At 47.8% G+C, this 17,330-nt stretch overlaps 1 protein-coding gene across 1 annotated transcript in view; it reads left to right on the forward strand.

The window, feature by feature from the left end:
* Nucleotides 1-17,330, forward strand: part of timeout (circadian regulator timeout) — a 325,432-nt gene that overhangs the window by 256,554 nt on the left and 51,548 nt on the right. Inside the window, exon 19 of the mRNA XM_075693090.1 lies at nt 12,155-12,240. Within this exon, the coding sequence (XP_075549205.1) occupies nt 12,155-12,240 (86 nt within the window). The remainder of the gene's footprint in view (nt 1-12,154; nt 12,241-17,330) is intronic.

Below are 17,330 nucleotides of genomic sequence, written 5' to 3' on the forward strand. Positions count from 1 at the left end.
AGTCAATCTGTACCGCTATATATAATTAGTAGGCCCTAGAAGATGCCATCCAAATCCAAGACGTCACAGCCCCCGGGTGCGGGAACTTAAGTAGGCGTCGCCAACCGTATTTCGTTCTTGCGCTTTTTTGGCTTTCCAAACGTCTTATCGTTGTAAGAGTGGTGTTCTTGGTGTTGTAGAACGGTAATTTACTGATGCAGAAGAAATCATTTTTCACTGTAGTGTCCCTTTAAGTTTATCCTTGACTGTGTGCACTTCGGTACTCCTGAGGCGATCAGCAACATCCAGCTTTATCGCAATTCGATTAGGCTCCGTGGTAAAATAATTTGCATACGACGACGCTGTTGTCGACCGTGTACTACTTCCAACAGTAAAAATTTTAGTACCTCGAAAGCTTATTTCCGCGAAGGTAAAATGTGGCATAAAGCGCATCGTGAAACATTTCTTAGGCACATGCGCAGTCTCTGTATGCGTTACAGTGATCGCTGACGGAACCCCATGCGCGCTGCGACCTGCAGCGCGCGATTTCACATAGGGTAACTTTTTACCATTGTCGTGCACGTGGCCATTAGATGTGATAGAGGCGGCCGCGAAGGACCACATGTTTCAGGACTGAGTGTTCGTCGGACTTGAGACTCCGCTAGCACGCGGGAACATACCAGCGCAGGCGCAGCTGTCGAATCCGTTTATTTGCTGCGTAAATTGTGAAACAAGAGCGGCGTTTACGTGAATGCGACAAACGGCGTGTGGTATCGCATTCCTACCGCAAGCGGCGGTGATGCGCTATGAAGACAAATCGCATTGGTGCGACAGGAGAGAGAGAGAGAGAGACGTCGTCGCACGCAGTGCATGCAAAGTCTGGCGTATCGCATTCAGGGAGAGAAATGGCGGCCGCCGTTCGCTTTCTGCCACTGACCGGCGGAATGCGAGTCTTCGGAAATTGGTCTTGTCTCGGGCGAAGATGGATGCGCCACGCGTAAGTGCTGTCGCATAGCACTGTATCGTTCATGTAAACGCGGCTAAGATTCTTTTTTTTTTTCGTGGTCTAGTTTCTACGATAAGACTCAGCGCGACAGTGTACGTTTCCTAAGTACGACTGTGTGTCAATAGGACATTTCTTAAGCTTTGAAGAAAAAAAATGATTACACATTTTTTAAACGTCCCCGAAATGGGGAAGAACAAATGGCTTTCTTTCGCAGCTGCACACTGCAGGTATTCGTAGATGATAGCTTTAGCGTCACTACGGACACGACAGTAGCTGATATAATTGTCGTTCTTTATGTCCCTGCGAATATATTCCTGCGCGCCGCATAAATGAGTTGTAGTTGCGTTTCTTTTTCTTTTTTTTCTGTTTTGTCTATTCGACTGTGTGCACGCGTATACGTGTTTTCGCGCGCGCGGGTGGGTATCTTACGATTACATTTTTATTATTATTTTTAAGTGCTTTATTCGTTTGGGAAGGAGGGGAGGGGGTGTAAGTGAGCGAATGAGGACGAGTTATTTTAGCAGGGTTGGGTAAGTGCCCTAGAGCGCCCGAAAAGTTTGTTCAAGAAAATTCTATCCACATCAGCATACTCTGTTGTATTTCTTTAACTGCCACTGGAGCGGGCGCGTTTTGATTATAATACCGAAATGCGGGACATTCCATTTTAAATCACTCGGTAGTATAATTGCGGAACAATCGGGATCAGGATTCGGCGGGCCAGGTGTAGCCAGAGGAAGGATCGCATACGGTCTGGGAGCCTAATATTACGGGACCAAGTCTGACTTATACGCCGGTAAATACGCAGCTAGTCGATGCCTCTTTGCTACACAGCGTAATTCGGGCTCCTCGTTTAGTAACCGTGTCTGTGGCGGCGTTAGCCTCAAACCTGGCCGCAAAGTTCGTCCAGCTGCTTCCCAGTTGGAAGTTGCGTGAACGAGTCCCCGTGCTGTCATTTAGCGCTCCGTAAACGCATTGCAGCCGCGTAAAACATTTGATAGGCAGTGAAAGGAACAGCGATCTCCAGCCGCGCCGCCCTACGATCGTCCGCCGTCCACCGTAACAGGCGCGCTTGAGCGCTCCTTACGGTGCTTCGGTGTTTTTTTTTTTATTTATTCCCTCTGCGCGAGGCGCGAACGCCTTCTCCTCAAGACAAAAAAAAAAAAAAAAGCACGGAGGGGGAGATCTCAGGGGCCCGGTGGTGGATTGCGGACGCGGTACTTCCTTTGACTCTTGGGCGGCGAACGTCTGTCTCATGTGTTTCGACTGCACGCGCCAGTAATCTGATCCTCTTGGTCAGCGTGTTTAAAAGGGCACTAAAGAGAGGCACTGAAGCAATTGATGTATTGCCTCGTAAAGTGACCTTTTAACGTTGCATATGCGTTTCTGTGGCAAAGAGCGACTCTTAGTTTTTCGACGCGGACGAAATGCAAGACGCCTGTGTATCGTGCATAGGGTAGGCGTTAAAAAAACCCCAGGTGGCCGAAATTGATTCGGACTCCTACACTACGGCGTGCCTCATTATCATATCCTGGTTTTGGTACGTAAAACCCCAGAAATAAATTTTCAAGGGTTATCATTTATCTGCTGATGCGTATGTAGATAGAGAATAAAATGGAAGCCCGACAGTTTGTTTTGAATTTCGTGCCCAAGTAACGGGTCAACGCCGTCAATGAGACGTCACTGTCAGGGCTGGGACTTTTGCGCCAGTTGCGCCATTTTGATACAAGCGCAAGTTCCTGCGCCAAACTGCACCAAACACCATAAAATTGGCCGAAATTGCGCCACGCTGCGCCAGAACGGCTTCGGTGTGTATTCTCCGGCAGTGGCCGCAAACAGCGAGCGGATTTGTTCTCCGAAAAAGAGTGCAGTCGGTCACATTCCGCACACCGCGCAACGGCGCCTTCCGCACAGTTTGTCGTAATATTCGCTCTTATAACGGTGAAGCAGCCGGAAGCGGCTGGCGCGGCGCGACCACTGCCGGCTGTCGTCGCTGCTGTCGGAACGGCCAGGGCGGCTGTATTTTAGAGTGTGCTAGAAGCGGGCGGAGTGGCGCGGTGCTCCCTAGCTCAAACGCAAAACAACGAAAAGTGGGCTGATTGCGGTGCGAGCGCACTAGACATTGGGGAGGTGTGCGCTGCTGTGGGTTCATCGGGCGGGCGTCGCTGCCCCAAGGCGGTTATAGCGTAATACCATTCCAATTTTTTTTTATGCCCAGATGGGTGAGGCCTGAGCCATCTTGAGCTATCACGAAGCGCTAATGGCGGATTTGGAATAAAACGTATTGGAATAGGTTTACGTTATACCAGAAAGCTAAGCATTAGGTGCCTTGGAATCGCCCTGCACTCTAAGAAGTAAAGGAGGAAATGGGGTATTGAGGTTACTCCTTTAGGGGAGCAAATGATCTGCCACAACCATTCCTCCCTTTAGGGGGTAAGTGCGAGGGGATGAACTGTTACTCCCCATGCAGTTACTCTTCCGAGGACTAACAGTTGCTCTTTTCCGATGCTCCTCAAGGGAGTAACGGTCAGTATTTCCGATGCTCCGCAAAGGTGGAATTAATAAAATTAGGCATTTATACACTAGTAAAAAAGATTACTGAGCTGAAAAAAAGAAAAAAAAGGTGCCCGAAAGGAGGATTCGAACTCACGTCCTCGCGCCCACAAGTCAGCTACTGTAACCACTGCGCCACGGCAGATTGCTTGACGGGGTAGGAAATTGAGACAAGTTAAGCATTGGCATGCAGGTGCAGCAATGTAAAAGCGACTCGGCATTTTGTGTATGCTGTGCGGGGAGAGTGTAACGTTGAGTGTACCTGCAACCATAAGCGAGTGCGAAAAGAAATCTGCCCGAGTATTCTTAGGGTGCTTTAAACTTAGGCAATTAAACGTGTATATGCGAGCTCAAACGGGGCACCTAAGACGACAGAGACGGACAATTGCTCTGTCGCTTAGTGTGTCCCATTTGAGCTACACACCACTTCAGTTAAGTTCGTAATCTCCTTGGAACGGAATGAACTTAGGTACTATCGACCAGCACAATCTGGCAGTCTATCAATGACTTGCGCGTTTAACGTGTATCGCTCACTTGTGGTGTGCCCACGAAGGGCATGGCTCTTCACATTCCAACTTTAAATTTCACGCAATTTTCTCACGAAGAGGCAAAGTGCTGATTTGCATGTAGTTCAATAGACAGCGCACTAACTTCGAACTATTCACGATTTATAGACAATACAATTTTTGCCGCATCACTCCACGACATGGACGAAAACAGCGGAGCGCATGGGGAGTAACTGTTGCCGTTCGTCCTCCCGTTGCTCTCTTTCTGACCAGGGACTAAACACTTACTCTCCAAAATTTGCACACGACACGCACATCCATGCAGTTACTCCCTTGAGGGACGAAAGCGCCCTTTTTAGGACGAACTGCCCAGTTACTCCCGTTTTCCCCGGAATTCTTCTTAGAGTGTGGTCTATTATGTAGAAATGGCTTTAAAAACAAAGTCGGAGTTTGGCCCGAGAGGCGATAACAAATCAGTATTGCGACAGTGATTACGTTGCGATAGGATAGTAGTTTTATCGGCCGTATAAACTTGTAATCTTTCCCTTACTAAATTAACAAGCATGGTGTCACGCGCGCACAAGAAAACGCGAACGTGTTTCACTCGATCACCGCGCGCACTCGCTGTTGAAACGCAGGAGCTCGGCAGCAACAGCGAGCGAAGTGACCTTCGTGTTGCCTCTCGCTTCAACGCGAACTAAGCGACGAAAACACAGCGCACGCGAAGCTATCAGTACTCGGTGTATGCACTCTGGCCCCATCACAGATTGCTTACAAGATAGGGCCCGCGCGGCCGCGCCATACACAGCATCCGCCGGAGTAGAACGTCCCCCCCCCCCCCGCCTTCCTCCCCTTCCCCCGATGGCTCGCATGCGAGGGGAGACGGCACGCTTCCTCCCCGCTTTCTTTTCTTGCGCGCGCGAGCTTGAGCCACCTGCCTCGAATCACCCTCGCACGATTTCTCTCACACATACAGCACTTGGCGCGGCGACGATGTTATCACCCTTGAACTTTATACAGAACACCACGGCGACCGCAGAAATGTGCCTCGAGTGTACATATGATTGCTATCGCAATAATAAACGACCGTAGTTCATAACTAATTGTTTCTCCGTGTGGTCTTTTGGTGAAGCGCATTTCCAGGCACTTCACCCACACTATCGAGACATGAAAGAAAGATGTGTTTATCAAAAATTTCTTGGCGGCTTTTCGAAATTTCGGACACTGTTGCAGAATGCATGTTTTTTTTTTTGTGATTGCTACCACAAATTAGAAATCTACAGGCACTATTACCAAAGTTAGGATGTACTAAACGCTTTCAGTATTTGAATAATCTCCTTCGAAGTGCAGCGCTGGTGTTGGTTTATTCTCCTACATCCTTGTTTCGAAGTGTTCTGCGATATTCCTTTGTTCCGATATTCCTTTACCAAAATTCAGATAGGCCTGCTCCAAGCTGCTCCAAGATGCAATTTTATCTGTTTCAAAACGCGATTTTACTTGCTCCAAAATCACTTTGGGAAGTCCCACTGCTGCAGTGTATTTCGCCTTTTTTTTTTCCCTGAAAGGTTGGCATAAGTCAGGGTGAACAGCTGTTCTCTGTATAGAGTTGCGAGCTCGTCAAGTTTGATGTGCAAGTTTTGACGCACTTCGACGCCCAATTGGTTGTTCGGGGCTTCAATATGACGTCTTCGCTGCTGCGGTAAAGACGTACTCTCCTACACGACGAGCTTGGAATTTTAACGCGATAGCGTTAAGGAGCCTGTGTCGCAGAACATCCGGCCTCGGACGTTGTTTCGAAAAGATTTTCGAACCACGTATACCCAAGACTTCCATATGACGCAAGGAATTGACTGAACTAATTGAATTACTCAAGCTAAAATACGTAGAAATACCTTAAACTATGACTTGCACACAACCTGCAGACATGATAGCTCTCGAATTGTAATTTGACTATGCGAGAAAGCAATTCTGTTACGTGAAAACTCAAAGAAACCCCTTCACACACACAAACTGGCCGCGGCGTCCGCCATTTTGCGCGCGCCGGCGCGATGAGTGTCTTGGGGGTCACGGAGCGGCGTGCCCGGTTCCTTGCAATAACTCCACCTGGCGCTCACCTCCGCCGCATCGCGGCCTATGCAAGTGGCCGTGGTTCCAACACAGAGTTCACCTTCCAGTGTAGCGTTCGCGGCAAGCGTTTACAGGTAAACTTTACGGTTACACACGCCCCAGTTCCCGGGAAGCGTGAGAAGCAGTCAGGGATCTTTGAATGCTATCTCGTTCCACTCTTAAAGGCGAAGCTTAAGCGTAATTTTTTGTCTTGGAGAAAAAAAAAAAGAGAAAGCTATTTTTTTTACATTTCGGATGTTCTGCTCATAAAAAGCCGCGTGTATATCCATGCATCCCTCCTTCCCCTTACATTTTTGCTTAATGCGTTCCCGCTAGCTCTCTGCTTCCCGAGTAGAATTCCCTTTATAGGCGTTCTCGGATCCCCTATAGTTCATTTTACCTTAGAACGATGCGTGCGAATTTGTCGTTTTGTCCTGTGCGCATCTCGACGTTCCTTCCTGTCCCCGCGGTTATTTTTATTTTGCCTTTACCTCGTCTTTTCTGTGACGCTCTTTGGCCGCATCTGGCCCTTGAGCCAATAAACTCCAATGAACATCAATCATCATCGTCGTCTTTTCTGTTTCTTCCGCCTTGCGTGCGGATTAAGGACATCAAATTTAATCAATCTCCTTTATTATCCCTTTCTGCTTCTTTCTTTTTTTTTTTTTTTGTAGTCGCCACATTTTTCGTTAGTAATGTGGTCGTGGGATGGAATTATGCACTTCCTCCTTCTCGTGATCGTTAAAAGCGAAGATCACGTTACGAGCTCACGGGACTTGATACCTTACTTTCCCAATTACCTGGCTCCTTTCGTCTTGACGACATTTTTGGAAATTGGCTCGCTTCCGGCCGCCCGGACCCCTGGAAGATGCTGCTGCACCCAATATCGCCGATGAGAAACAGTGAAAAGAAAGGAACAATAAAAAAAGCAGAGAACGAATCCATTTTACGACGCCACTGACGCCGGGTTCCAGGCCGCCGCAACTGCGCGTTTGTCCCCACGCCCCAGCCCCTTCCCCCTTTTCTCCCGTTGATGAAGCGCCCCGCGAGAGTTGCACGAGGGAGGTAGTTGGAAGCGTTTTCGTCTGATGGAAATGAGCAAGGTGCGAGCGAAAACGAGAAAGTGCGAAATTGTATGTGGAGGGGCAGAATGGGGAGGGATGTAAGCGCGCAGGCGAAGCGATGTAATGAGTGCGAATGCAGAGAAAATGGAATAGAGAAATCGGGGGCTTTGAGAGCAAGCGAGGATATATGTGCTTGCGGGGGAAGTAAACTTTTGGAACTCGCGGGCATAGCCCTCTTCCTGGTCTCGAAAATAACGAAGCGAGAAAGGATAAGGAAGCAAAAAAAAAAAAAAAAGAAATAAACTTCATAGGGATGGGGGGGAGGGAAGGGCTGCGAAGCGAAATGCGTACTGCGTCGTCGGTCCGCGCCCCGAAAGAGGCATGGAGACGAATGCCTACCCAGTCGATATATGGCTCGCGTTAGCCGGTTAACGTTGCGAATCCGCGAGGCATCAATAAGAAGAGAAGGGCCAGTGAGGGAGCTTGCCGTCCTACCAACGACAGTATTTTTCTTTCTTTTTTTTTTTCTTTTTTTTTGAACTTCATCGTTTACGTCTTTTCTTCGCACCCTTCTCGACCTCGTTGCGTTCTTTTCTTTTTTTTTTTTTTTTTCATCGTCGTCGAGTGAGTGTGAGGTCACTGAACAGTGGAAAAAAGAGAGTCCTCGGCGGCAGTCCCTGTAATCAAGGAAGACTGTGTTGGAAGCAATAAACTATGATGGAAAAGAAAGACATAGTGGGAAGACTGAATCGGAAGGAGCGTCGTGAACTCGGTCTCCCTAGCTCTCTGCTTTCGTTTCAGAGATAGATGACCTCACTATATTTACCGCCTTCTCGGCCCAGAGCTTTTCAGTGACTAGTACTTCTCGTTCTGCGTTGTTGTTGGTTACCTACTCCTTTAGCCTTGAATGTGCCTCTCCTTTCTTTAAATGCTCCGAACTTCGAAAATAGTGGGATCGGTCGTAGGGATGCGATAAGGGCTCTATTTTTCCTTGCAGTACTCTCAGCCTCTTAAATGGAACCATTGTTTTTTTTTCTTTTTAATTTCCGCATCTAATAACACTGTAGCATTTCAGCACTCGCTGCCATATATATATATATATATATATATATATTTGTGTGTGTGTGTGTATGTGTGTGTGTGCTAACAGTGTTCGTTTTACTGCAGGTAGATGCGTGCTTGGAATACGTTTGTAATGTTGGTTGCCTTGTTTACTGCTTTTCGCCTTAATACCCGTCGCGGTGGCTCAGCGCCTATGGCGTTGCGCTGCTGAGCACGAAGTCATGGGATCAAACCGGCGGCCGCATTTCGATGGGGAGCGAAATGCGAAAACAAACGTGTCCCGTGCATTTGAGGCACGTTGTCGATTTCTTGGTGGTCAAAATTAACCCAGAGCCCCTCACTACCCCGTGCCTCATAAACAGAGCGTGGTTCTGGCGCGTGTGGCCCCAGGACTCAATTATTTCGCATCAATAACACGCAGTCATCGATCAGCGGCTCGTTGAGTGATATTGCTTCGAGCGTGTAGACAGTAAAATCCCTGCCATTGTTTTGTTTTTCTAGATGTTGTGTGATCTATGTGTGTTTATTTGACAACAAAGTGTTGTGCAACATCTCAAGTTGTCAACATTTGCAGTGTGTTGAGATAAAGGGAGTGCTGTTAAGTTGTATTAAGATGAGCTGAGTTGCTTGATTTGACTTTACAATCGCAATACAGTCAGTTTTGACGTCAGATGAGCCGTAGTCATTTGAAAGAGACGCACAAACTGAAAGATCGGGTGTCGAAGCCGCTCGGAAGCACCGCAATCAGCTTACCGAGACGTCATCGATTGTAGGAGCGTTTTCGTGGGTCTAGTTAATTGTTTGCAGATAAACGAAGAATGTGTAGCGTTCTAGAGGGACCAAAACACTCCCTGCAGTAAGGTCTGATCTCTTTTCCAGCCTGCCTCCGAAACGACCCAAATATTATATTAATATATTCGTGAGGGCACACCGACGAACGACCATGGAGATTCCAGCGCGATATTCAAAACCGAGTTTTGCCGCTCATTGATTCCAGTAATAATTAACCTTTATTTGAAAACAAACTAACACTTTTGTCAGTATGAACTGATTCAGTCTGAAGCGCTGTTCTTTTAGTTTCGCTTAACGAATAAGTCTATAAGTAGTAAATTCCGGATTTCACTATATACGAAGATAACTTTTGAACGAGAGAGTGACATAAAGCGAAGGACCTTGTAGGACAGCGAAGTGTGTAAGGCGCAGTCGCCCACCACCAAGCGACGCGCTTGATATGCATCGAAGCCGGGCCCAAGGGCGAGCCGAGATTGCACTGGGCGCCGGGAGGATGCCTCGAGGCGCGCGCCGTTTATCTCGCGCGCTGAAATCGATGTGCCGGCGCCCGGAAGCATCGGCAAGCATTTGCATAAGCGACCGGCTGAGGGAAGCTTATTCCGGCGGCGCAGTCGGACCCCGCATATGCGAGTCGGCGAAACAGTGTGGGGCCGCCGGGTCTCATTCGGTCGCTGCGCTGACGCTGCTCTCGGGAGCGGCGATCGGCGGCGAAATTGGAAAGTACGCGTACCCGCCTCGCTAGCCTATAGTACCTGTGGCATGTGGCGCTGCTGAGCTCCAGGTCGAGGGTTCGAGTCCCCGCCGCGCTGGTCGCGCATTCTGATGAAGGTGGAGCGCACGCGGATGGAAAGCAAAAAAGAAAAGGAAACGCTAAATAACACCAGGTACTCAAAAGTACCTGGAGTACCTAGAGCACAACTGCTCAAGCTGAGGGTTGGTTGCGTGAAAGTGCACGAACGTTTATACAGACAAGGGCGTGTGGCAAGTCCATTGTGTGCGTATTGTGGCTGCTGCGAGACACTTCAGCACCTTATATTTGAGTGTCCCGCTTTCAGTGCGCAGCGCATGTCGCCAGTGAGAAACTATCATCACCTTGGCCTGCGGTGTGCGACACTCGAGGAATGTTTATACCCCAGTGGTTGTGCATCTAAATGGGATCAGGCCCATCGCTTCCTACTAAACTTTCTAGACTTAACTAACTTAGGTTCACGTTTATAGCGTGAACATTCAACATTATGTAGTAGCGTGACCTTCAGTGACCGGTCGTACTGTGTGTAATCTGTACTGTGTTCTAACGCTTCTTCCTTCGAAGATTGGAGGTGGCGGGTTCAAACACCTTGTAGCATATATTGTGAACCGACTACCGGCGAAAACGTGATTGCGTGCAGCTGTACTTGGCGTCTTATTCTGGAGCGCCCAATTAGCGGCATAGCGAACTAGCCATGGATGCGATTGATAATTGCGGAGGCTGTTCGACGCGGCGTCACTTTAATTCCGGCTGCAGAGTCGAAACTCGGCAGAACAACGTGCGTAGTGTACTGTGTAGTCTTTAGATTTGTCCTGTTGCTCTTGCTTTCCTCTTTCCTCCCCTCCTTCCTATCTTCCATTTCTGTGTTGCTGTCGCCTCTCTTCAGAAGAGTAGGCAGGCGTTGTGCCCCTTCCGGTGGCAGTTGCAGCCTGCTCCTCGCTTTCCCTTTCCTATTAACTGTGTATGTGTGTATATGTGTTCAAAACAAATAATAATAATTCTAATCTGTTAAGATATCAGTCGTCAATCGATGGCGTTATCGAAAATAAGAGGAAGACACGTAGAGGGATGAGCGAGAGGCCGTGTTCTGCAGTTGATTAAACTTCAGCGCAAGAGAAGGGGCACGTGATCTCCTTTTGCTACCGCGGAGTGGTTCGCTGGTTCTCAAGGATAGTAATAGCGCGTCTGCGCCCCTTGTTAATCGAAGTGAGTCAGTAGAATAAGCGATCATGTCCTTGCGTGATTTTGGCCGTATATAGGCAAAAAATCTGAGTTTACCCGGAGGGAACATATTTGTATAAAATTAAGGCGCCCCCTTAGAAGCCAAGTTCGTTTGTTGCCAAGTGCCCGTTCAAACGGCTTAAATTACTATAAGAGTATGCCAAGAATTGGGCGGTATAAGAAAAGGGAAGAATAGAGTCTCGAAATGAACGTAATGGAAATCGTGTATATATATATATATATATATATATATATATATATATATATATATATATATATATATATACACTACCAGTGACGTAAGCTTCGGCGCTTGTTTCTTTTTCTCGTCTCTCCAAGCAACTGGCCTGTAAGCAGGACTCATTTGCGACGCTAATTCAGGCGTAGGGCGATCGCTTGCTATTTTAGAAAACGGTCGACTACAACCACAGCGGTGGTTTGTCCTGGAGCGATATCTCTCCCGAGGCAGCTGCGGCCGCCCTCACCGAAACGCGTCTAGTGGGTGTCCGGGATAGTATCATGTATCTGGCGTTCATCTGAAGCCAAGCATTCTATATTGTTCTAACCGACTTCTGTAGCGTTCAACTCCGTCTTAAGTCAGGCTGACGAAGCGAACAATTTAGCTAGGGCAGCATGGTGTTCGATGGGCATTAGAACCCCGCAGTTTCCCTTTCGTATTGGCGAAACGTCGTGTCCCCCCTTTATCGAGGATTGCGTTCCTTCATGTGTTGCTTTTCCCCCTTCTAAGTGCCTTTGCGCACTTTGTGATACAGCTTCGCCTAAATACAAAATCAGTGACGCTCCGATATAGTGAAATTGATATTCCGTTCCTGAATAAGATACATCCGCAATAATTAGGCCCTTCAAAGACACTTGAGCTGGTATTATGTAGTGATTATGTTCTTACTATATTGCTCTTCGCTCTTTATCAGTGATAGCTTAGGCGGAGCGGCGCTCCGCCCACGCTGTCACCGGTAACGGCTGCCCGTGAACGTCGTTGACATGAAGGGAATGGAATCGATGCAAAGGAATCCTTACGTCATACCGATTATGAATCCACCTTTGAAGAATATCCGTCTCGGCTTTCATTCAGGGCTTTCTTACCCGGTTCTCGTTCCAGGAAAGCCAGCAAAATTATGTGGACTGAGGAGCAAGTGTACGAGCTGAAAGTTCTCTACGAACGCTACAAGGATGAGGCGACCCCAGGTGAGCTGTTGCACCGGTTGCGGTGTTCTCTGACGTGTTTTTCGTAGCGTTTTTCCTTCTTCGTAATTAGTTTGCCTTGAAGCTGGAAGTTGTGTGACGTCGTTCCAGGCCTTTGGATATACTGAAGTCCGAAGATTGAAGTTTATTCGCCAAACAGTTACATGGCGACGCTCGAGTGGAAAAAAATGAAAGACAAAAAGAAGGAGAGCTTCATAAGCAGTTTGACGGGACATCAGTTCCTGTTAAGTAGGAAGCAGTCGGTAACATATCCGAATAGCGATATGAAATTATAGCAGAAATCCCTTTGTGACAGTTTGCATAACAGACACACGCGCACACGCGCGCACGCACACACGCAGAGAGAGAGAATTCAGATTTGTCAAACTTTGTTGTGTAAGTAAATAGACAAGGCTAGCAAACAAGCCAAGATACTTGTGTGCTGGCCGATTGCGGAAAAAAATATATAATTTCCCAAGCGCACAATTAACATAGGCAATCGACGTATGCATGCTGCTTGGAGTATTTCTTTTTCGGCAGGTTGATCAGACATTGTCATAGGCGAGGGGCTCACACTGACACGGAGAAGCGCAGGCAAGACGAGCGCCAGCACAAGCGCCCTTCTTATCTGACCTCCTGTGCGTGCGTGCGTCAACCTGCGTTACTATTATTATACATTACTGTCAGTTGCATGCGCGCAATGTATACACAGAACACGCGACCATGGTTCACTAATACACAATATCGTTATTGTAGAGCCGATATCCAACGTGCGCTACTCGAATTTTCGTCCCCATCCAAGAAGACAAAAATTTTGCTCCGATTTGGCAAACAGCACGCGCTTGCGGCTTCGAGCAGTCAACGAAGGCAACCTTAAATTGATGTTTAATTACCGTAGGAGCACTTATGTGATTCGCAACGCAGAAATCGTATTGCTCGTCACCCGATGCACCGATTTCGATCACGTGAAAAGAAAAACTTGTAATCCACCGACTTTATAAAGCAGATTTAAAAGTTAGGTGGTAATCTTCTTTTTTTTTTACAGAAGTTGTTAAATGTTGGAAAGAAAAGAAAAAGAAACTGGAGTATCAAGTTTACAACTCTGTATCTCAGCAGTAAGAAGAATGCGGCTATATCACAATTTGGCAAACTGCACCTTTTGAAACATCTGTGTCTGTTTCGAAAACATACATACATTTAACAGGAAAGGGAAAGCGAGGAACAAGGAGACATCCATGAAGCGGGTAAAAATCACGCATTATACACGGCTCTGAATCATAGCAATAATTTGTTTGTAAAACTTTAGCAAACACTCTCGTAAACATTGTAAAACAATATCTCCCGAGGGATTAACTCACATCGAGTGTGTTTCAGCTTCGGATCCTCTAATAGGCGAAGTTTCCATATCCGCAGTGCAGTGTACTTATGTATATATTTATTTACTTGTTTATTTATTTATCTGAACCGAATATCCTTCTTTGGGCTCATTGGCCAGTTGTCGCGGTATCGGGACTGTCACCGCGGATACAAAGGCGCCGATGCAAAGGGAACGCGCACACGCGCAGTCGAGTTGCGCGGGGCGCGTTTAGTCGCTGAACGCCAACTGTTAACAACAGCTCTCCGACACGCACGTGCTCTCGCGCGAGAGCTTGTGGGGCGTCTGAAGGTTCAGATGCGGTGGAGGAGCGCTCGGCAAGGACAGCTAGCCCTCCTCGTTTCTCGCCGCCCGCGCTCTCCCTCGCTTTAGCGCCCGCTGGAGACTGCAGGTTCCCGTGACGTCACGGTAATTGCATTAGTAAGTTGTTTATCCTGTAAAGGAGGCAGGTGATGATAGCGATCCAAACGAAGGAATTAAGAGTCATTTCCTTCCTTTAGATCACTATCGTCATCACCTTTGTCCTTTAAACGATAAACAATCTACGGATGTAATTACCGTGACGTCACGGGAACCTGGTGCGGTAACTTCGAAGAGGCGCTGCCGCAGGCCTTTTATGTCTTTTCTTTTTCTCCCTTCTCTTCGGCCTTATACTAAGCAGCCTCTTGTGCTGGTAGTGGGTGTGTTGCTATTGCAGAAGCTTCATCTAATAAGACAGCTTAACCTGTTACTTCTATACATATAGTATCCACTTAAACGCCACGAAAATTAGCTATCGCCCTCACGACAGAGGGGTCCTGCCGTTCGACACCTTTAAGAAGCCTATCCAAAAATGTCGCAAGAAAGCACACCTTCTGTGCTACGCCTATCCCAAAGCCGGTTTCGAAAACATTTCCCTTCGTTGCGCCGGCGGCATTCTGTAACCTGTGAACACATTGCACGTATACGATATGTGCTCTCCGTGTGAACTTCTCCAAGTTGAAGCAGTTGCGCCATGTTGCGTGGGGCTTCGGCCTTTGGCGGCTCTCCATGCAGAAATTGCGCAACGATTGCCGCGCGTGCCTGCCCTTCAATGCACTTGTCAAAGGCTGGGAATTCACTGTGTTTTCGGATGGAGAGGAATATGTAAGCTGATAGGCAGCATTAATATGGCAAAAAAAAAAAATGACTTCGCTGGTGTATGCGGCTGAGCGTCACCGAAGTATCGATTTCCACACGACGGAGCGCAAGCGGGCAATGTTAGAAATATTGTTATGCCACACGAAAGGAGCTCTATTAGGCATACCTTTGTTTAAGCTTTCTTTTAATGCGATGTTTTTACGTGGGGCCTGTGTAACGAGTCAATCCCCCGAAAAGTCTTATGCACTGTCTTCCGCCGTCTCTGGAACGTAATTCTAAGAGAGAGAGAGAGAGAGAGAAGAAGAAGAAGAAAAAAACAAAGAGTGGAGCCGCCCTCGGGGCAGGAAAAGCGCATTACGCCAGGTATGCAAGCGCTGTCTGTTTACGTTTCGTGCGTGGAAAGTCTTCCACGCATGCCTTTCTGTCGCCCCTAGCACTTTCATTACTTTTTGAACGCATCCATGCTGCTGCCTTTTGCGCCTCCCGTCATATGGCAGTCTCTCTATTCTTTTCTTGTTGCGTGTTCCCTGTCGCCTTCCCTAATCCCCTTGTCGTCGATGCGCGTGCGCGTTCAACGCACTGCGTACCGAGGCCAAGCCGAAGCAAATAGCAACTCGAGCGCGAAGACGCTGGAAGTTGAGCTCAGATGCAGCTGGCGTGGCGGCGGTTTTCGAGCGAAAAACTTCTTTCGTCGAGCGCTACGCTAAGTATTTGCAAGTGAGGCATGCATACCGACCTGCGCCTTTTCTTTTGCCGCCACTACTGTTTCGTTCGTGTGGTTTCGAATCTGCTACAGTCGCAGCCTACCTTGCTTCTCTCTTCTTCCCTTGTTGATTTGTCGTTGCCCGGCGCATCGTATGACGCTGCTGTTCTTTTTTTTCTCTTCGTGCATTCGCATTAGGCACGTCGCTTTCTACTTCATTGTAATCCGGAGTTGGAGAGCGCGAGCTAATATCGCGTTTCCTTTCGCCGCGACCTTCTCAACGTTCTCTGTACCTGCCGATGATGGCGCGGCGGCCACGGAGTTGTGTTGCTCAAGAAGCGCGAGATCGTGGGTTCGAATCCCAGGCTGGGACGACCTCGTTTCGATGGGTGTGAAACGCAAACAGGAAAAAAACGAAAAAAAAAAAAAGACGCTCGTGTGCTTAGATTTAGGTGCACCTTATGGAACCCCAAGTGATCAAATTTAATCCACTGTTCTCAAATGCGTCGTCTATGGGGACCTAGTGTTGCTTTGGGTAATTTAACCCCACGAACCAATCAGTCTGGTGTGCTCTGTCAGCAGTCTAGAGCATATCATTCACTCGTGCGGTTTGAACTCTGCGTAGCTATGTACGAGACTCTAGACACGAGTACGAGACGTAGCCAACCGGAACTACCTCTGGTTCACCTCCCTGCCTTTCTCTGCATTATTTTCTCTCTCTCTAGACACCAAGCGGGGCTTCGTTGTAGCGCGTTGTTCGGTATCATCTCTGTATGCCTGCTGGGAGACGACAGAACGGCGAATTTTAGAGTGGGTGAATTTTGCTTCGTGCGATCGCGAGCGCATGTGGGGTTCGTATTGCTGTTTGAGGAGAGGCGCTTCCTTCGTTAAGTCGGGCAGTTACTTTGGTGAACCAACCGAGCGCGCGAGAACGCCACAAATGCAGTCGCCTGTGTATTGTTACGTCCACCAAAGATGTTACCGAAAGAAAGAAGCGTAGTTGTAGAGAGGGGGAAGGGGGTCCAAATGTTACGAGACTGACTCTGTCTGCAAAAAAAAAAAAGAAATGTATTTATGTGCATTCAAACACTGTCACTTTCGAAATAGTCCTTTTGCGCAGCAACACGGCGCTTTCGCTGTTCCTGCCATTTTCCAAATATTTACTTAAAATATTCCTTCCAGTACGTATCAAGCACATTTTTGCGATTCGTTCTTGATTTCAGCAATCGTATAAAAAATGGGAACCTTTGTGCTGCGTTCTAATTTTTTTTCGGGGGGGGAAGGGGGGGGAGAAAGTGAAATAAGCGGGACCGGAACCTGACGAATGACCCGTCTTTGATGCCGAGGGTAATTACTCTAGAGTCGGTACTTAGGCGTACGGGTACGACCTTGAAGCGAAGCAACAAGATGACCACGAGCTTAAGGCTTCTGGTCACCTTACTAACCTTGAATTGCGACGTCACATATCTAGGCTATGCCTTTACCACAAATTTTATAATGCTCCCTTCGAAGTTCAACGTATCTTACCAGTGCATCGCTTCTCCAGCCGCACAAACCACACCAAAGCGGTTTACCCTCCCCCAGCGCAAACTACCACTCATCTTAACTTCTTTTTTGTGACGACCGCACGGGACTGGAACCATCTACCTACAATTGGCGGGTACCACTCCGATCCACATCAATTCAAGGCAACACTGGAATCGCACTTTCACTGTAATCAAAACTCATCCTTCATGTAATGCTTCAGCTGGGGCCTTTGAGGTAACATGAATGAAATGAAACAGTCGTGGCAGTGGAAAAGCCCAATGACTTCACGAGCGAAAAAAAAAAAAAAGCAGGCCATGTCCGCAGGTCGACAACGTGCATCCCCACATCGTCTTTTTCGTCATTCGCGAT

This window comes from Dermacentor variabilis, chromosome 5 (assembly GCF_050947875.1).
Source record: "Dermacentor variabilis isolate Ectoservices chromosome 5, ASM5094787v1, whole genome shotgun sequence".
NCBI classification, from domain to species: domain Eukaryota; kingdom Metazoa; phylum Arthropoda; class Arachnida; order Ixodida; family Ixodidae; genus Dermacentor; species Dermacentor variabilis.